The following is a 19590-nucleotide window of genomic DNA, read 5'->3' as shown; positions in this document are numbered from 1 at the left end:
GTAAATTAAATCAACCGCTCATATCCATATCCTGGGTAGAATGTACCAAATCCATAAAGATATGGTCGTATTCCTCGTCACTGAACGAACCATCGGGACCGGAACTGGGACCAGAAGTGAAGAGGTCCATTTCGGCATGTTCCTGCGCTAGATACTCATCCAGAGCTGACAATTCATTAGCCATAATTACCAATAAAGGTGGGAGAGATCCATACCCGCAACATCCCCAATCTCACTCCCATCGCCGGATTCAAATTCTGGTTCAAATTCAGAAGTCTCCAAGTCCCGCAAATACCCCTCGAAGATTCCATCCGCGTGTCTCTTCATGGATGCATCCCATTTCCGCTCCTCGGCAACATGTTCCATGAGCGCCAGCTGCTCGCCACGGGTCTCGAAGCGTCCATCATGGCGATCGCGCCTGACTCGGTTCAAGAATAGGGTGCGACGCGCAGTGGGCGTCGTGAGGGTGCGGGATAGTGGGTTCGAGATCGTGGTGGCGTAGCGTTGAGCGAAGGAGGGGGAGGTTTTGGAGCGGGTGGAGGTTGCTGTATTTGTTTGGAATTCTGTTTGTGATTGTGTATGTGTCTGTGTTCCGGCCTGAGTCTGGTACGTCGTTGTTGACTGTGTGTTTGGCGTTGAGGGGTGGGATTGGAACCGGAACTGGGACTGGGACTGGGATTGGGATTCGGAGTGCGAAGATGAAGATGCGGATGAGGACGAGCGAAGCGGCGACAGAGGTGATGCATGCACGGGCACGTAATGGGAAGATCCAGATAGGGAGAATTGCTGATGCATGGGAGGTGCAGCTATCATGGTGGAGGATGTAGATAATAGGATGATTTGAAGGGTTGAGGTGAAATTACTGGTTCTGTTCCGGAGTCAAACTTAAGTATGGATGTGTGTGATACAGTATTCTGCACTCCGTAGACAGATAGAAGAGAACGAAGATAACAGAAAGACAGGAGTATTGGATAGAGTAGATAGATAGATGGGATAGATGGCCATCCACCGCGTAGTTTGAACGCGTCGAGCGAGCAAGTCTTGGCATGCTAGTCCCGACCGGGTCATATAGCATTCCACATTCCTCAGGCTGCACGTCCACAGTCCATCGAAATCTCCTATCGAGTACTAAGTACTGTACATGCTACAGATCACACACCAGATCAAACTCTTCATCGTATGGGATCCTAGTCTGGGCCATGACAGTCACGGTGTTCCTCTCTAAATCAGCACTCGGAATGGCAATTGGTGCGCTGATCTGCACGGACAGGCACATTGCTATTAACAGATGTCAGTAGGGGGGATCTAGTAATGGGATACGGACCTACTCAATTGTCTCTGACAATCCGGAGGGACTGACAACGAAGTATCGGCATTTGTGAGCTATACTTCAGTTCAGTCGATGGAAACCATCATCCAGACCAAATACTCACCCCTTGACAGATATCGAATTGATCACCACAGCTAAACAGACATCAGTCTACGGCCAACCGGGTGTATTTCCTTTGTGAACAACCTTCTTCCGCCGCCGGATTCATACTCTACCTACACGCAGTTTAGCAATTCATCCGAGTGAGTAGGACACAGGAACAAAATAACATACAAAGTCGCCATCTACCCGTCTCTCGGGGTTTCCCGTCTCGATGATCTACGTCGACGTCAGCCGATAGACACTCATACGATGTGACGTGTTCGATTCCAATCGGATATCAAACACCTTCAAAAATCCCAGGAACCTATCTTGATATGTTCAACCAGACGTAAGAGTCTGACTTCCCATCCAGGAAATCCAGTATACATTTTCGACGACGTGGGACAGGAAAAAAATAGCTAGCTCACCTGCCGTTTAACCTGAGTAGCTGGTTTATGCACCAAGGCCAACGCATCGAAACCGAATGCGTCAACACCTTGGATACAAATCATGCGGGATAGAAGCGCGTAGATCAGCAGACCGGGTCTCGATCGTGCCATTATCATTGTCATTGTCGTGTCGTTGTCATGCGGTGCGGTCAGCATCCCTCCGTGACGGACGGGCAAGGCTCATGATTCTACCACAATCAATCACCCTTGCTTGTGGCTGGCGAGGACGATCATGCAGCCGTCCAGTCATTGTAGGCAGATAAGTGGAATGGGCGCTTCCCCACCCATTAGACACGGAGGCGTCCTTGTCTCTGTTTGCTATTCTTAGTCGTTTCATCCCGGCGGCTATACTGTAGGTACTCGATTGTCCCGGCCAATTTCAGCCTACTCATCCCAACCTACGCTGCCTCATAGAAGACGGAAGTAAGGAAATCTGAAGGTTCTTTCTGTCACAGATTAAATACATATCAGGAGAAAAATGTAACTTTTCGAAGAGAAAATAAATGGTGAGACAGAAACCCCCACAGTTCAGTATCCCGGGGGAAGAATCAGGAGCTTCGAGCGGGGAATCAAGGATAACATGCCAACCACAAACGCTAGAACAGAATCGCTGTAATGGTATAAAGGAGCGTGATCTCGGAATGACAGGCATTCTATAGAAACATCAAAGCAACTAAGGAGGGACAAAGAAGAAATGCATGCTGCCTGAGGCAGACATACAACGCATCAAGAAAAGGAAAAAAAATAAATATCAACCATGGTTCCCTCGTCCACAAGCGCCAATAAACTGCGTAAAATGTCGTACAAACTTCAAGTATCGGTCCATGGGACCGTGATGTACCGTTGCTCTCCGTTCAGATCTAGACTGGATTGAACAAGAGGAAGAAAAGAACAGAAAAATACAGACCCCCTCAGGCTTTGGGGAACGGGCGACTTAGAAGTTCGAAGCGGCGTTGACCGGGCCCGGGTTATGGTATTGGTCTAGCGTGCTCTTGAAAGGCGTTCCGCCGGCTCCCGGGCTGGGGGCTTTCTCTCGAGCCCCAGCACCGACAGCAGTGCCACTCATGAGGTCGGTAACTTCGTCATTCTCACGGGCACTGAGCTTGCGGGCCCGAATCCTCCAAGCGACCACGCCAAGAGCACCGATCAGGATGGCACCACCCACACCAACCACGACACCGATGATAATATTCTTCTGGTTCGACGAGAGACCAGAGCTCTGCTTCTCCCCCGAGGTCCCATTGAGCGATGGAGACTCGGTCGAAGCACTCGGGTCCGAAGGGGTGGAGGTTAACGTGGTTTGGACTGGCGTTCCACTCACAGTAACCATTGTGGTAATCGTCTTCGGATCGGGAGTGGGGGTAGTCTTTGTGGAGGTATCTGCAGTATTGTCCGAGGTGGGCTTCGAGCCACTGTCTGTGGTAGAATCTCCTTTATCGCTGGTTTTGGGGGGTGTCGTTGGTTTCGTGGGTTCTTCGGTAGTCTTTGGAGGGGGTTTTTCTGTGTTCGAGGGCGTTTCTGACTTCGATGACTTTTCTGATGTGCTTGTTGCTGTAGGCCCCGGATCGCTCGTCGTCGAGCCGCTATCGGTAGGTTCTGGAGCCGAAGTCTTGGGTGGCGGATCGTCCGAGGTGGTGGGAGCAGCATTCCCAGAAGTGATGCCGTTCCCTCCTCCACCTCCGCCCACGGTCACACCGGTACTCTGACCGGCGACGACGGCCACGAGGGACAGGGAGTATAGGAGGAACGAGAGACGAGCGACTCGCATAGTGGGCAAACAGATGATCAAGCCCTTGAGGCGTTGTCACGATCGATCGAGGGTTTTCGAACTGAGCAGATAGATATGACGGGCGCGGTCGGTCTGGTCTAAGGCGAGAGGCTTGGGCGAGACTGGAAACCGAACAAACGATCGCAAAAGGGGTAAACGAATGACTAGGTCAATATAGTGTGTATGGACGGAGTACGCAGGTAAATTATGTGGTCAAGACAAAAGGAGGCACGATGGATGAGAAACGAGTGAAAGGAGGATGGAAAGAAGAAGATGAGGGAGTGAGATTGAATAAGCGAGAAGAGAGCGTGAGAGTGAGTGTGCAAGTGACAAGACAATCCCAAGAAAGGGAAGTCTGGCAGCCTTAAGGAATTCTGCGCAACTTCGGGTGCCCGTGACTGTGACTGGTCCAAAAAAATCCCCAAAAAGGAGGTGGTGGGGATCTAGCGTTGCACCAGCCCGTCACTATCACCAATCAACGGATGCCAACTGAAACAGACTAGGCTAGAATCTGCGTAGCGGGACGCCTGACTAGGCAGTGATCTTTCTTGGGATTACAGTACTTTACTATCGCCACTAGCCTCGCCTGGACTAGGAGTATATGCATTGTACATAGTAGTTATGGAGTATATACTGTATAGTGTATCAGGCTATACTCAATACACTCTTAGTCGAAAATCCTGCACGATCCATGCCCTGGGAGTCAGAGCACAGAATTAAGGGAGTCCTCTTGTTTGTGCCTATTTTAAGACCACCTGCTTATGTCAACCATACCTGCTGGAACCTGAGGCAGCATTCCAGGGTTGCATTCTCTGTGGTTCCGACCGTCCACGTTGTTGTTCCTGACTTCGTTCTCACGGAGTAGAGCCGACATACCAATGGAGGTCGGATACGTCTATATATCCACCCTGCCTCCTAAGACATCATCAAAACTACACTCTACAAGGATGTACATTCCCCTGGCCTAATATCCACTCTCCGCACCGGAATCCCCGGCATTTTATTTCTCTCTCCCAGTGCTGTCTCAAATGGCCGGTTCCACTCTCCGAGGTTTCCTGGCCCGCCACGATCCGAGATCCCAGAGCCATAACTAACCCAGGTAACCCATCGGATAAGAGGGAAGAGAGGACGGACTCGACGGAGTACTACTATGGGTTACAGTCCATTGCAAGAGCACGAAACAGAGGTCTCACTGTCGGACATTCCCCGGGTCTCGATTTCCAATCCCCATCCATAGGGCGGTATCGGTTCCACTCAGTACTCCGTATAATATCTTGAAGCTCAGATTAACATGGCTACAGTGACTCTAGCGAAGCGAGGGATCCATACTTATATTACGGAATAGGACAGTGGACTCTGATGCGGACTAAGAATTTTCATTTCTTTAGATCCTGCGAAAATACGCTGTCGTATGCACTCTGCACAATATCTTAGTTCCTTACGCGCTTATAAAGAACCATACAACGAGGTATAAAAAGCGACATCGGTTCATACGAGCAAATGATGGGGCGATGGGAGAAGGCCTGTCCTAAACGAGACTTCCCATTTCAGCGATTATGGAGAGAGGCTAACTACATGACTTCCGTGGTGAAAAATAGATACGTATACCCAGCTCGGTGACACGTCATACGGGTTCCTCTGAAGCCCGGTGGTCATATTGGTTATCAAAACAACTCCATATTAAATGTAATGTAGCTTAGAATAGCGTATATACTCCGTACACGCGGACGGCTTCAGAAAGTCTCATGCCTAGGAGGCATTCCTCATTCGAGAGCAATAATTTGAACTCCATGGCACGACAGGGTTTAACAAGACTACAAGACCTCAGCCAAGGCGATGTATTCTCTAGCTCTCCGTTATTTGTGATTCTATCATCAAGCCCAACCCTACTGCGAGGAAGGGGAACGAGCAGCTTCTGCCGCTAGTGCCTGTCTCTCATCCACTGTCAGATCACTCTTCGCATGATGAATCCTCACAAAGAACAGCACAATCAGTAGACCCGTGGAGGCCAGCCCTGTTTGGAACCAAAACACCGCCTTGTAGCTTTGACTGCGCTCGAGATCCTTCGTCTGGGTCTGCACGATGTCCGCAAACCCCAGCATGAGGGCAATCCCCAGGTGGAGGGTACAGTTGATCAAGGCACCGGCCAACCCCTGTCTGGCTTTGGGCATGCTCGTGGTGATGAAGATATTGGCCAGGTTGAAGCTGATATCGATGCCAATGGTACCGCAGATCATTGCCGGGAAGACAAAAGCCCAGTAGTTTCCGCCGATCGGAATCACCGCAAAAAGGATCCCAGAGCCCACGTACCCAAGACAGGAGATGAGCATGACTATCGTTCCGGATATTTTGTGGAAAACAAGACCCCCAATCGCTGAGATGATGAGGCCGCCAGCTGCCATGGGGACAGTCCACGCGACTATCTGCAGGGGTGTGGCCCCCATTATATTGGACATGTAGAGCACCGAATAGAGAAGAAATGTCCCAAGGCTCCCGTAGAGAAAAAGCAGTGCGAAGACCAGAGCCGTCATGTGTTTGACTCGGAACATATCGCCCGGAAGAAGCGGGTTCGGCATCACCCATCCCTCAACATACGCCATGATCCCCAGCAATATGACCCCCAGCACGAAACATACGGGGATGTAGGGCGTTCGCCATCCCTGGGGAGCAAAGGAGCTCTCTGCTATGGAGAAGACCAGCAAGACGGTGCCCGGAACTGAAAGACAACACCCTGCCCAGTCCATCTGAATCCCCAACTTCCTTTTCTCGCCATAGTCACTCGGGATGGAAAAATACGACGAGACGGTGGTGATCGCCGAGAGAATGGCACCAATGAAGAAGTACCATCTCCAAGTGAGATACTGGCTGCACAGGCCAGAGAAGAAGATGCCTGTGAAAAAGCCCAGCGCTGCACAAGCCCCGTAGATGCTGAACGCCAGGTTCTTCCGGGGACCAGGTCGATATATACTGCCCAAGATCATCATGCCCGCAGGGAGGAAACAGGCGAGGGCCAAACCCTGGAGCGCTCGACAGATAAGCAGCATCAGCCACGACTGTGAGACGCCGGCTAGAATAGAAGAGATGATCATCCACGTAAACCCTGCCACGTATAGGACGTATCCCCCATACATATCCGCAAGACGACCAAATATGAGAAGCGTCGATGTCACGACAAGGGACAATGCTGTGGACGGCCATATGGTCGAAGCAGCAGGGATATGCAATTCTTTAACCAAGGTTGGAAGAAGCACATTAGAGCCCGAGATGTAATATTCCTGTCGGGGACTGTTAGCATTCTTCTGGGTTCCATATCGAGGGAGCGACGTACTGCAAGAATCTGGGACATCATAATGGAGAAACAAAAGGTCAGTTCTGACCACCAATTAGGGAAGCATGGCGGCCGTTGTCGCCCTAATTGCTCGATATAAGCGGCATCTGAGAATCCCTCTAGATGCTCCAGACCTTGCTGTGCTAACGACGCGTCTTCCAATTTCTTTTCACTGGGTTCCCCGACAGTAGTCGAGGCATATGTAACTGTTTCCATATCCTCGGATGAAATATATTAACTGTAGTAAGCTGGATATCCGTCCGTATAAGTTTGTTCGAGGATCTTTGATATATATGCTTCTCCATCGTCATAGAAAGGGCATCGGGAGTATTTCTAAGCGAAGACGTGTCATCCGCGATGTAGAAGGAAGAAAAATGTGACCGAACAAGAAGATCCTGGATTAAATAAATTAGCATCGCTGTACTAGCCTAACAGGACGACAAGTTAAATCTGCAGATTCGCACTAAGAGATCCAACAGGTCTCTCTCAACTTCCACAAGATGCCTAGATGCCCAGCCGTCTCTGCTTAACTTCTTTTTTAGGAAGCTTTGGCGGTGGATACCTGTAGATTCATACTGAAAAAGTCTTTCAACTGACAGAAATTGCGCTGTGAAGCGACCTTGTGGTCATGTTCGTCAAGCCAGGGCATCTCCCATCAACTTCCGTTTTGGGAATGTATGAGGAGTGGAGAGTGGATACTATTGCTTTCGCAGTGGTTCGATGACGTGGGGCCGATTGCCATCTTACATCGACTAACCATTGTTATTAATGTTGAATGCAGATACACTGTCAATCTTGAAGAACGGATTAGAATGTTATAATCTTAGAATACAGTTTTGCCTTGAATAGGGTCTCATGGCATTCACCTGATTAAGAGCCTCACAAGGCCCTGCGGGTCCATTGCACGACAAGCTATTCATCCGGATATTTCTAGCTTATTTACTATAGAACCATTTATAGTCTTGGTTCCTCTAGATGTGTATTTTAAAGCTATCTGATAAGATCTCCAATCTTGAAGTCTATACTATCTTGAGTAGCCCTGGCTCCTGAGAAAATGCAATGGTACATGCCCATTTCTTATTATCAATATGCAAGATTGTTTAATAATTATTTGTTGGTTTTTTTGAGGTTTATTGCTATTGGTTGTTGAAGCATCGTTTAACTTTGAGAAGAGGGAGAAAGCACATCAATATGTATTGTGTACTATCAAATATATCTATCTCGTGTGTTGGCGTATACAGAAAACATATTGCTGGCAAACTCCCCTACGCCATAAAACGACAACACTATGCAACCAAGGAAAAAGACCCTGAATTCAATCACAAGACTAATCATGGTCTTAGACATCTGCCATAACATATAACCTCATATCCGTACAAGATCTAGAGAAAGAGGTGGTATCGATTGGCAGTCATGTGACATATGATTATCACGGGAAATTGTGGAGTCAACCGATCTTCTCAGTCATCATTTCGGGGCTAACTAACTACAACAACTGCATCTATCTTCCAATGCTGCTCCTTGATGGCCAGTGGTGTGTGATGCCAGTCTGAACACTAGTTTTACCACGCGCCATAGATCCATTATCCACCTTTCGTCCTTTCAAATGGGTCAGCACCCGATGTATAACCCGTGTTATACCTGTCGCCGGCGGCGCATCCAATGCGACCAGTCGCAGGTCCCTTGCATAAAATGCCAGAAGATGGGGCTAGAATGTTTCGCAACCAGGCCCCTCCGATGGGTCAAGGGTGTGGCTATCCGAGGCAAGATGCAAGGACTAACGTTCGAGGATACAAGAGACTCTGCAATGTCAGTACAAACCGCGGAAAATTCATCGACGAGAACGGAAGACTCCCTGACCGGTTTAATACCTAAACTCGCTGAATCTATAGATACGACTCCGGTTGAACAAAATGGTGAGAGCTTTGTTATATATCTGCTTTCAGGTGCCACTCTGAGCTTTGATCTTTCGTCAACATTGATAGTCTCTGACACTAACCAAGAATTTGGCTTGTACAGGCATTCTTCGTAGCCCCCCAGTGAGTTTGCCATTGGTGCTGCAGGATCCTGCTACCTCAAACTTGGATGCAACTACTAGATTCTACCTAGACTACTGTAAGCATGCCCGGAAGCCTGGCTCGACTTGAATTGGAGTTTAACATCAGGTTCTAGATAACGAACGGATATGTCGACTTTTCATTGTGTATGATAGCGACAGAAACCCTTTTAGAAGCTTGATATCTCTTGCTCTAGATGACCCAGTCCTGCTGAAAGCGACACTCGCTCTCGCAGCTCGACATCGAGCAAACACAGGTCGCTCTTTTTATCAGTCCGATGTGGCGACATCTCCTGTAACGACTAAATCTCACCGGGATGCCCTTATTTTCAAGTACCAAGCAGTGCAAGGGCTTTCGCGCATTGTGAATGATGTCACCTTGCATAGAAAGGACACCACATTGGCCGCTGTATTTCTTTTAATCTTTCTAGATCTCTTGGAATCAGGGAGTGACAAATGGAACTTCCACCTCGAGGGTGCCAAGAACCTGATCACCCTAGATCAGCGGCCCCCCGGGTCTCATACTGGAGTCAATCAAGGCGCCGGACGAACTGTCCAGGAGATTCGAGACTTTATCACCAGACAAATCTATTTGTATGTGTGCTGGCCCCCAACACTTGGAGGGATGGATGGGAGGTGACTGACTGTTCACTAGGGTTGAAACTCTTGGAGGCACCTTTGTGCGGCCAGGGTTATTGTCCCAATTCACCACCCTGGATCAATTCGGCAGGCAGCTGCCAGAAGTCGTCGAACAGTCCTTTGTCGGGTGTCCAGAATTCCTTCTCAATGCAGTACAATATATTCTGCGCCAGAGAGACGCCATAGCAGGCCTGGAGCCGCTTACTAAAACGACCGTCCATAACCGTGTACAAGAGATTACCGCTGTGCTTGAGTCCATTCAGAAATTTGATTGCTATCTTTGGGCCTCAAGTCTACCACAACCGCAGTCTTTGAAGAGAGACTTGAAGAATCTTTGTACCCTGTCCGAAACTTGGAAGATCAGTGCTCTTATATATGGACAGCGTGTCCTCGATATTCATACTAACGATGTTAGTCCGCAGGACAACCTTGTGTGTCAACTTATCGAGCTGATCGGCGCACTGAAAGACGACGAACTATATAAGTGTATATTGTGGCCAATCTTTATCGCTGGCTTGGAATGCCGATGGCAGACTCAAAGAGACTTTCTGGTTGGCTGTCTGGAAAAATTTTGGACAGCTACCCAATGTTACAACACGATCAATGCTGCCAAAATCTTGCAGGCATACTGGCAACAGGAGAGTCAACAGGAACCTTTTTCGCCGCAGTGGATATTCGACATTGGCCACCTGGGCCGAGACTGGCTCCTAATATAGAGTGTGCTCGGATGATGAACATAATCTCCTACCTATCGGTACTAGTGATCTGCACAGCTCAAAATGCTTCTGCGATGTCCCGATTAGGAAATATAGTGTGACGAGATCGCTCTAACTGTTCTCGGAAATTAATGGGAGTGGGGCAGACTATCCACCAATAGAAAGGCGCCCTGCAATATGATATCTAATCAGTCTTCGGATTAGGAACGTATATGGAGTGGACTGCTGTTACCAGATAGTCTCGCGCCTTGAAACAGTCCCGGATCAGTGGGCTTCAGAATATAAATACCGGGGGCGGAATTCTTTCTTCCTGTCTGTCCGTAATGCTGGCCTTTGCTCTGTCGCAATTACCTACACAAAATGGCACCGTCAGCCAACAGTCACCCCTCCACTCGTGCATTGCATGCCGATGATCCGCTACATCTGGTGACTGATGTTGCGCCCCCGATTCATTTATCTACCACATTCAGATTCCCCAGCAATCCAGAAGACTTGGTCCCATCCGTGGACCCTGTTGTAGGTATTCTCTCCCTAGTCCTTCAAACACGTCTAAAGCCTTTCCCCTTCCAGGATGAGTTTGAAGGAAAGAATTTTGTATACTCCCGGGAATTTGCGCCAAATGCAACCCGATTCGAAGCCATTCTTTCATCCCTCTTAGGTGGCCAAGCCATATGCTATGCCACAGGTTTGGCTGCGTTGCACGCTGCACTGGTCCTTATGAATCCCCGCCGTATATCAGTGGGCGAAGGCTACCACGGTAGCCATGAAGTGATCAGCGTTATATCTCGACTGTCGGGGTTGCAGAAACTTGACCTCGACTGCCCGACCGACAGCCTCGAGGAGGGGGATGTCATCCTGCTCGAAACTCCCGTCAACCCGCTGGGAACCGCATTCAGCATCGAGGAATACGCCCAAAAAGCCCATTCGAGAGGGGCATACCTCATTGTCGACAGCACGTTCGCGCCGCCAGGCCTTCAAGACCCGTTCCTATGGGGAGCAGATATCGTCATGCATTCCGGATCAAAGTATTTCGGCGGCCACAGTGACATGTTATGCGGGGTACTGGCGACCAAGCGCCCAGACTGGAGTAAACAGCTTTTCAAGGACCGACTAGCCATTGGCAACGTCATCGGGAACCTGGAGAGTTGGCTTGGGGTGCGGAGTCTGCGAACGCTAGAAGTTCGAGTGCAACGGGCCAGCCAGAACTCCGGTAATCTGGTGTCATGGCTGCAGTGTGCGCTGACGGTACCCTCACCTGCTCCGGGAAGTGCCGAGGCGATCATCCAGACAGTTCTTCAGAAAATCCACCATGCCAGTCTCCAGGATGAACCCTGGTTACGGAAGCAGATGCCAAACGGGTTTGGACCGGTGTTCGCCATCAGTATGCTGAAGGAAGAGTACGCCCGGGTGTTGCCCAGCAAGCTGGCCTTCTTTCAGCATGCAACGAGTCTCGGCGGTGTCGAGTCTCTGATCGAATGGCGCGCGTTATCGGATTCGCGAGTGGATCGAAAGTTACTGAGACTCAGCGTCGGATTGGAGCATTGGGAGGACTTGAAGAATGACTTGCTGCAGGCGTTTAAGGCTCTCGCAGAGCAAAAATAATGTACATATATGAACACATAATTCGTACCATAGAATCCGCCAAGTATGTTGGGACAAGCTTTAAATGGCCAAGCCGTATACACACAGATCAATGGCCATCCATAAACCGTGGTCTGGGTATTATTACCAGGGAAATTTGTATGGAGACCGCCGGGGGAGCAGATTTGGGCAGTGCGACGTGGCTGCTATGACACTGCGAAAAGACCCTGGAGGCTGGAGCGGATGCAGAAGCTGAAGCCCAAGATGAGGATCTTTCGCCATTTCTGTATGGGTCGTCTGTTATCGATCCTCGGGATAGCCAGGCGGTGATCTCGATCGCAGCACTGAAGGGAGATGTCACTATTGTTCGCCTGCTGCTGGAGTTTGTTGTGGATCCTGATGCCTCTACTGGAAAGCTGAAAAGTGCGGTCATGTATCTGGGATGTCGAGTGATGGATATGAATACTTGTCAGGAAGTGAAGACTGATCGTATGGGCAACATAGTTCGGCCATACCGAGGTCATGCGCTTGCTGCTAGAGGCTGTGTTAGACTATGGCAAGGGGGCCGACGAGACAGCGGGGCCGTTAATGTTGGCAGCCGGGGCCGCGCAGCTTGTGGTGGTCAGGATTTCATCGATAAGGGCTGCGATATCGATGCCAGAGGGGAACAAGAGAAGACGCCAGAAACTTAGAGGTCGTCAGGCTTCTGGCCGAGGCTGGGGCTGACCTCAACGCTCAAGATAAAGACAACAATGTGCCGATATCACTAGCTGCTTTCTCGCAACATCCTGCAATTGTTCAATTGCTGCTGGAACAGGGCGTGAGCATCGACACGGAGCCGCCCCTGAATGGCAATTACAACACTCTCCTCCAACAGGCAGCACGGACGGATCGTACTGCAATCTCTGAAGTACTGTGGAACAGGATTGACGTGGATTCCAAGATCACGGCTAAGGATCCAGAAGTTCAGCTTCTGTTGACCATTACAGCTCCGTTAGGCATGGAAGACCGGTTCAAATACTTACTAGACCGGAGTATTCTCCCTTGTGTGAGGCAACGAGAAACGGTCATATTGGGATTGTCGAGCTGCTGCTTGATCGGAGAGTTTCCAACCCAAACCCTGAGATCCTCCCATACTCTTCGCTTCTCCTATATGCTGCACGAAACAACTCGGTAGATTTGCCTCAGCTGATGCCCCGGATCCCGACATCATCAACATCAAACACGATTATGGACGTGGGCTGCTGTCTTATGCTACTGAATTGGGATCACTGCACAACATATGATTGTTGTTAGAACATGGTTTACCACCCGACCGGCAAGTCGGTGGGGACATGGTCATTTCCCCCAGTTCCCGGGATCAAAAGTAAGAAACCAGCCGTGGTACGTCTGCTGTCAGATCACGGCGCTAACCCGGAATTCAGAGTGCTTGAGAGCGGCTACAGGCGAGTCTGAACTCCGTTGGCACTTGCTTGCTAGGTCTGCGAAGAAGGGCTGGTGAAAATACTGTTGGAACGCAGTGTTGATCTCCACAATAGTATCAACGAGATGTGGCGGATGTTTCTGAAGATGGGGTTTGATCCAGACACCAGGTCTCCGTGGCACTAGTGTGGAGGAGCAATTCTCCTGTCTGTGGCGGTACAATGAGGTAACCCGTTGACAGAATGTGAAGCTGCAATGCAACTGCTCTTGGATCATGGTGCCGACCCCAACGCACCGGATGCGGAGGGCAAACCTCTTTATACCAAGCTGCTGGGGACCAGAATGTCCGAGAGACATTTGTCCGTCTCTTGTTGTAGTAAGGTGAGGATCCATTGTTTGTGGATAGAGAGGGTACAACCCCATTTCTCGCTGCTGTGGAATGCAAGCACGTAGAAATTGTTTGAATATTTTAAGAGTACGCCGTCTAGAAAGAATGGATAAGGGATTATACACAGCCTGATATGACCAACTTCATGAAGTGGGGTCACTTCACTCAGATTGTTTGGAAGAGCACCACCCATGTACTGTAATGTGCAACAAACTTACAAGCGATGATGGCAGCTATTTGGAGACAACTTGCCCTACACGGTTTACCACTACAGCCCATTTTAGTCGACGATCTGTGTCACTCCCAGTGTGTAGCTAGATCATTAGACAAAAGGATGAATTCGCTAAAACGCATAGAGGGTACCATAGAGGAGCCAGGGGAATTAGGAACATACAGTGCCCCTTTAATGTAGATGCGCAATACAGTAGCAAGTAGAGAAAGAAGGGTGAGATAGCTTTTATTATACGCAGCCTCTAATAGCAGCAGCCGAGGGAAATGGGGCGCCAAAGATAGTCAAGCTATTGCGACAGCATTACTGGCGCCACATAGCCTGACAAGCAGTGGCCGCACTATGGACGCTAACATAAAACAAGAGGAATTTACAAAAGTGCTAGGTGTCATCTTAACGATAGATATTTCATCCAAGTGACATATCTGGATTCCTCGCAGGGGTACAGTTGATCATCATGTAGCCCCGTGCAAGAGGACATATAGAACGTTGAAAAGCATGATTAGATTCGATCCCTCGACGAACGCCGGTTGGAACTAGAATTGACGAATTGAAGCGTCCTACAAAGGGAGCAGTCGCAAAAGATTTACTCGAACAATTTGATTCATAAAGGTATAATGTACCTAGGTATATGCTTCCGAATTTCAAGCCCAATCACAGGATGAAACTGATTGGCTGAGCAAAGTGGAATGGAGCAATGGAGAGTTCATCTCCGGATGGAACAAGGGATGTAGCTCACGGAGCAATGGAAACACAACCCAATCTTTAGCCGGAATGATGAAGACTGCAACTGAGACGGCGTGGAAAGATCCCGAATGATGATCACCCAGTGTCCGACAGGGTATTTATCGTCCAAGCATTAGTGGGAGAGGCGAGGATACCAATGAGTCATTCTGAAGTCCGAGCAACTTTATTGAGCTTTTGAATGGAATCTCAGTCTCTGTTATTGACCATCAGCAAGATACGTTATACAGTATCGTATCCTGATCATATCCTAAATAGATGTATCATCAGACAGAGTTTTCTAGACATCTCATTCTGCTCTAGGGAAAGAGTAATGGTAATAATTGTTGTTAGAGGTACTGAATTGGTAGAACCAAGTAATATGGAGAGAGGTTGGGGAGTAGAAAGGAAGGGAAAAGAAAACAAAGCGAGATGGGTTCGACCCACGTGATAACCACCTACATGACTTGGTATTGTATTTGGTTCTTGCTGTACAACGCTATTCCACATGGGTTAACGCGCATAAAGGGATGACTAAGAAGGTTACGATCCTTGCCTGGTTGAAGGAACAATTCCCAATAGTTTCACCCGATTTTGGAGGGTTTTAGTTGACGCTGAAACAATAAACGTTCGCTGCAGGAAGTGACCAACTGTATCTCGCATGGGATAATAACCCTCCAGGGCATGGATGGTTCTTTTATCAACATTACATCACTGTCCATAGGAATGATCCTGCCTGATCTTCCTTCCTACTTTGTTCTTTCGTCTGAATCCCTCCTTTGACTTAATCATTTCGTGTCATTTCTTTGTTATTTGCTTTCTTTCTTTCTTTCTCTTTCTCTTCACAAGCTCATCTGGCCCCAATTGCGATCTACCACTCCTTTGCCTTCTATTGTTGGAGGTATCTGGACTGCTGGTCACGTCCAATTGATCGGTGTGGGAGGAGCGCCTGTTAAAGCGTGTTGTGAAGAGCCATATATAATTTTCTTTTCTATCTTGTGCTTCACTCTCCTCTTCTCTTTTTCTTTTCCTTTTTCTTTTTTTAAATAATAATTAATAATCCTTTCCCTTCTCCTCCGATCCATATACATATACCTAATCTTAATATTCGACATACATTGACTGTTGTCTCGTCATTTCGACAATTACGACCACCGTCGCGTCGTGCTGTTGGCTTCACATTATCTGTTGGGCCTTTGTGGATATACTAACTATTCGGAGCCTACAGCAGAAAATTTCCCCGTGAGATCTATAAATCTGGCCAAGCAAATCACGTCGAGGGGCAGCTTCCACAGCTGTCCCGATCTGTCCACACTACAGATATCATCCCTGCCGCAGCCCGCAGGCGGCGCAAGCGACGATCCGTCCGACGGCTTTACGGAGGGGAAAATTATCACTGCACCACCCTCCCGCTCTCCATCCCCCAGCACCGTCAGCCTCCGTAGCGGACCCCGAAAGCTTGTATCGACTAGGAAGCGGGTCTCAAAGAAGGCGCGCGGCGTCCTGGGTAAGGTTCGGGCCTTCCAGAGGATCGCTGCGGCCAAGATGGCACATCCCACTATCAAGATCGATACCAACGTACAGGCCACTAAGCGGGCCCTCCCCGAGGATCCCGACGATGGCTTGGAGATCGTGGATGGCGCTGACAATGACGACCCTGGTTTGGAGGTGGGCGATAATGAGCTGGTTCCTCCGTTCCTGTGCCAGTCCGTCTTAGGTGTGTTCTGCATCCAGCAATCGATACCCTCCCTCCCTATCCTTTCGTTTCGCTAACGTCCCGGGTGCTGCGTCAGAAATTCATCACAAATTCGAAGAACTCGAGTGGATACAGAGGACTCGTATTGCGGAGGGCATGCTGACCAACGATCCTTCCCATCGCTGGGCTCTGGAAGGGGATCCCGAGGTCAAAGCAAGAAATCGATATGTCAATGTGCAGGCATGGGCAAATTCTCGCATACACCTCCCAGTGCCGGACGGCGAGTGTGACTTCATCAATGCCTCACCGATCAGTCTGAAGGATTCCGTGTCTGAGGAGGAACGGAGATATATTGCAACTCAGGTCAGCTTGCCCATATGTCTGATTCCCGAGCTGGTCGACTGACGTCTTTTTTGGTGTACCGGTTTAGGGACCGAAGCTTGGAAATATTACTCACTTCTGGCAAATGGTATTCAACGAAACCACGGATGTTGGCGTGATTGTGATGCTCACGCAGACTGTCGAATCGGGGAGAGAAAAATGCTCGCAATACTTCCCTCTCGACAGCGACGCTCCTATGCTTCTGGTGGAGGAACAAAACGACCCGTTCACCAACGACCACGATCAAACGGAAGCCGATGAACATGATATAGGCCAGGTTTCTCTTTTAGAAACCACCTGGGATGAGGGATCCCGCTCTGAGGTCCGTAAGCTTCTTCTGACTCTTGGAGACGAGTCCAAGATTGTTTGGCATTTTCTCTTTGCTGGCTGGGCAGATTACTCCAAACCAGAGGGTGAAGACCGTGATGCACTTCTCCAGCTTATCAAACTATCAGCTTCCAAGTGCCCCCAAGATAGCCCACGCATTGTCCATTGCAGTGCTGGTGTTGGTCGGACAGGCACCTTCATTGCCCTTGACCATCTCTTGCTAGAACTCGAGTCGGGGCAGTTGTCGCAGGTGACCGATGAAGACACCGACCCCGTGTTCGAGACGGTGAATCAAATGCGTGAGCAACGGATGATGATGGTCTATAATGAGATGCAGCTGCAGTTTATATATGAGGTTCTACGGGAGCAGACCGATGTGAAACTAGGAAAGGCGGCCGGTACTGGTGATCGAAAGTTGGATGAAAGATCCACGAAGATGGCCAAACTATCCAATGAATCCGAGTATCTACCGTCTGCCAAACCAGAACTGGAGCCCGTTACGGACCATCCAACGACGCCTACTAGGAGCTGGTCGGGAACACCCGAGGTTTCGGACAACGAGTAATCCAGCTCCTAGAGTTGTTTCTCGTTTGGTGTTTCACCTACGGCGACATCGTGATCTTTCATATTCGCGTATATGTGTTTCCTTATCCTCGTTTTGTCTCTTTTAGCATTCCCATGTTATATGGTCGATTGTCTTTATTATTCTTATCCTTGACGACTAGCCATGCTTCCACTTATCTTGCATTTGTTTCCACGGATATTGACCTTTGCATAATGCGTGTTGTCATGTCTGAATATTCGAATATATGATGCTCATGTCTCATCTCTACTCCCTCTAGAGTGCTGTTTCTGCTATCCCGGTTCTGGTTTCACGATTCAAGATTCTTTGAGGCGCTACAGAAATTGTCTCCAGCCGTTTAATGTCCTGTCTTTTCGTCTTTCGCAGTTCCCCTGCAAGGTTTCTACAAGCTGCACCTAGCATTAGAACTAGTGTAACATAATCGGTTGTCTCAATTTTAGCATGAGAGATTAGTAGACGCAATCCACCGGTATGTTTTTGTTCTGCTACTCCAGAGGCTTGAAACAACCGATTCTAATGATTTCTACTGACAATTTGACTAATATGATGAGTAGTTCGGTAGACATATCCTCATGATTGCCATTAAACTTGACCGATGTCTTGATATCAAGACATGTCTTTCTGCTGTTTCTATATACAATGCCAAAAGCGCTAGATGAAAAGAAAGCATCCAGGAGCTAGCCCATTCCTGGTATATAAGAGAAACACAAGCGCACAAAGCTGATGGCAGGATGGAAGGAATACAACATCCCTCCTTACAAAACGTGCTCATGGCATGCTCATACAAAGTCATTTCTCCCCTTCACGTGCCAAGCTGAGAGAGTCGGTAAGACAAGAAAGAACGAAGAAAAGCGACGGGTACATAAAACATCAGGACAGACGTAGACATAACCAGATATGAGATCAGATAAGTCGTGAGATCCAGAGTGATGACAAGGAAAGAGGAAGCAAGATCTCGATTAACGGGACAGGGCGCCGATATGTTTTTCTTTTCTTTTCTTTTTTCAGTATAAAGGTAAGGGCGCCCGGGATATCATCAATCATTCCGTTTTTTGCCTTCTACTCCCTCCCCATTGACAGCCGGAGGAGACGTCTTGGAATCTGACGGTTGCGGTGCTATATTGCTGGGCTCTGACCCATCCTCTGTATCCCAGTTGTCGACCGCATTTTCGTCCCAATTATCGACTTCTTGCTCCAGCACCGTGACACCCGATTCTTGCGGACCGAGACCCTCCTCATTGTCCTCATGATGACCGGACCCAACTCCTAGCTCGATATCATCTACAGCACCGTCACCCAGGGTACCGAAGCGAGCTTTGCGTCGTCGCTCCAACATCCGCCGATGGTACCAGCTGCAGAGACCAACGGCCCCGACACTGCCGACGATGTTGGCGAGGAGGTCGAAAGGATCAAAGGAGCGACCATTGGGAAGTAGACCTTGGACAATTTCAGACCCAATGCCCAGGATGAGCGTGCAGACAACCAGGGTCAGATGTAGAGTGCGACGCCTGGTGGTGTCGGGGATCCAGTAGAAGATTAGGGACAGCAGGAAGAAGGTCACGACATGGAGAAGTTTGTCATTAGGCTGTAGCTGGGCCGGAACACTAGAATAGTAGCTATGGGGGAGTAGCCCAATGTAGGCAGCGATGATCAGAAGAAAAATGAAGGCGCCTGGAAGAGTAGTTAGCTGATCTGTAGGTATCTGGAGAGCCAAAAGCTAGCTAGCCACGACGGATGAGAATGTGGGAGTAGTTTCAGTTCACTCTCCCATCGCGACCGAGGGAAAATCAAAGGGGAGAGACCTACCCGCGAAAGGATAGCGAATTCGCATGATGGACAGTCAAGGGAGACGAGAGAAGAAGAGCGAGGGGAGGACACGCGAGAAGAGTAGAG

The 19590-nt window shown here is 49.0% G+C and overlaps 8 protein-coding genes across 8 annotated transcripts; 4 read left to right on the top strand and 4 right to left on the bottom strand.

Moving 5' to 3' along the window:
* Positions 1–10: 10 nt before the first annotated feature.
* On the bottom strand, positions 11–1923 carry ATNIH1004_007647 (uncharacterized protein; the record flags this gene model as incomplete). The annotated part of the gene is made up of 9 exons (XM_033572266.1): positions 11–104; positions 191–563; positions 1010–1049; positions 1160–1278; positions 1329–1383; positions 1434–1464; positions 1517–1545; positions 1604–1648; positions 1840–1923. The coding sequence occupies 9 exons, from the start codon at positions 1921–1923 to the stop codon at positions 11–13; spliced, it is 870 nt and encodes a 289-aa protein (XP_033425581.1).
* An 871-nt stretch (positions 1924–2794) lies between these two features.
* midA (putative cell wall protein) lies at positions 2795–3628 on the bottom strand (the record flags this gene model as incomplete). The annotated part of the gene is made up of 1 exon (XM_033572265.1): positions 2795–3628. The coding sequence occupies one exon, from the start codon at positions 3626–3628 to the stop codon at positions 2795–2797; it is 834 nt and encodes a 277-aa protein (XP_033425580.1).
* Positions 3629–5514: 1886 nt separating this feature from the next.
* On the bottom strand, positions 5515–7172 carry ATNIH1004_007645 (putative MFS multidrug transporter; the record flags this gene model as incomplete). The annotated part of the gene is made up of 2 exons (XM_033572264.1): positions 5515–6903; positions 6957–7172. The coding sequence occupies 2 exons, from the start codon at positions 7170–7172 to the stop codon at positions 5515–5517; spliced, it is 1605 nt and encodes a 534-aa protein (XP_033425579.1).
* A 1390-nt stretch (positions 7173–8562) lies between these two features.
* Positions 8563–10367, top strand: ATNIH1004_007644 (uncharacterized protein; the record flags this gene model as incomplete). Its single annotated transcript, XM_033572263.1, has 5 exons — positions 8563–8566; positions 8849–8872; positions 8976–9071; positions 9129–9606; positions 9668–10367. 5 exons carry the CDS (start codon positions 8563–8565, stop codon positions 10365–10367), a joined length of 1302 nt encoding a protein of 433 aa, XP_033425578.1.
* Positions 10368–10727: 360 nt separating this feature from the next.
* Positions 10728–11969, top strand: ATNIH1004_007643 (putative transsulfuration enzyme family protein; the record flags this gene model as incomplete). Its single annotated transcript, XM_033572262.1, has 1 exon — positions 10728–11969. The coding sequence occupies one exon, from the start codon at positions 10728–10730 to the stop codon at positions 11967–11969; it is 1242 nt and encodes a 413-aa protein (XP_033425577.1).
* A 45-nt stretch (positions 11970–12014) lies between these two features.
* On the top strand, positions 12015–13403 carry ATNIH1004_007642 (uncharacterized protein; the record flags this gene model as incomplete). Its single annotated transcript, XM_033572261.1, has 6 exons — positions 12015–12044; positions 12173–12437; positions 12689–12959; positions 13126–13184; positions 13245–13314; positions 13373–13403. 6 exons carry the CDS (start codon positions 12015–12017, stop codon positions 13401–13403), a joined length of 726 nt encoding a protein of 241 aa, XP_033425576.1.
* A 1769-nt stretch (positions 13404–15172) lies between these two features.
* ptpB (tyrosine protein phosphatase PTP1) lies at positions 15173–17679 on the top strand (the record flags this gene model as incomplete). The annotated part of the gene is made up of 4 exons (XM_033572260.1): positions 15173–15185; positions 15939–16427; positions 16504–16769; positions 16837–17679. The coding sequence occupies 4 exons, from the start codon at positions 15173–15175 to the stop codon at positions 17677–17679; spliced, it is 1611 nt and encodes a 536-aa protein (XP_033425575.1).
* A 1054-nt stretch (positions 17680–18733) lies between these two features.
* On the bottom strand, positions 18734–19528 carry ATNIH1004_007640 (VanZ family protein; the record flags this gene model as incomplete). The annotated part of the gene is made up of 2 exons (XM_033572259.1): positions 18734–19368; positions 19504–19528. The coding sequence occupies 2 exons, from the start codon at positions 19526–19528 to the stop codon at positions 18734–18736; spliced, it is 660 nt and encodes a 219-aa protein (XP_033425574.1).
* Between the last annotated feature and the right edge of the window lie 62 nt (positions 19529–19590).

The sequence above is a fragment of the Aspergillus tanneri genome, assembly GCF_003426965.1.
Source record: "Aspergillus tanneri strain NIH1004 chromosome Unknown AapTan_7_pilon_pilon_pilon, whole genome shotgun sequence".
NCBI classification, from domain to species: Eukaryota; Fungi; Ascomycota; class Eurotiomycetes; order Eurotiales; family Aspergillaceae; genus Aspergillus; species Aspergillus tanneri.
This window is presented reverse-complemented; position numbering and strand designations above follow the sequence as displayed.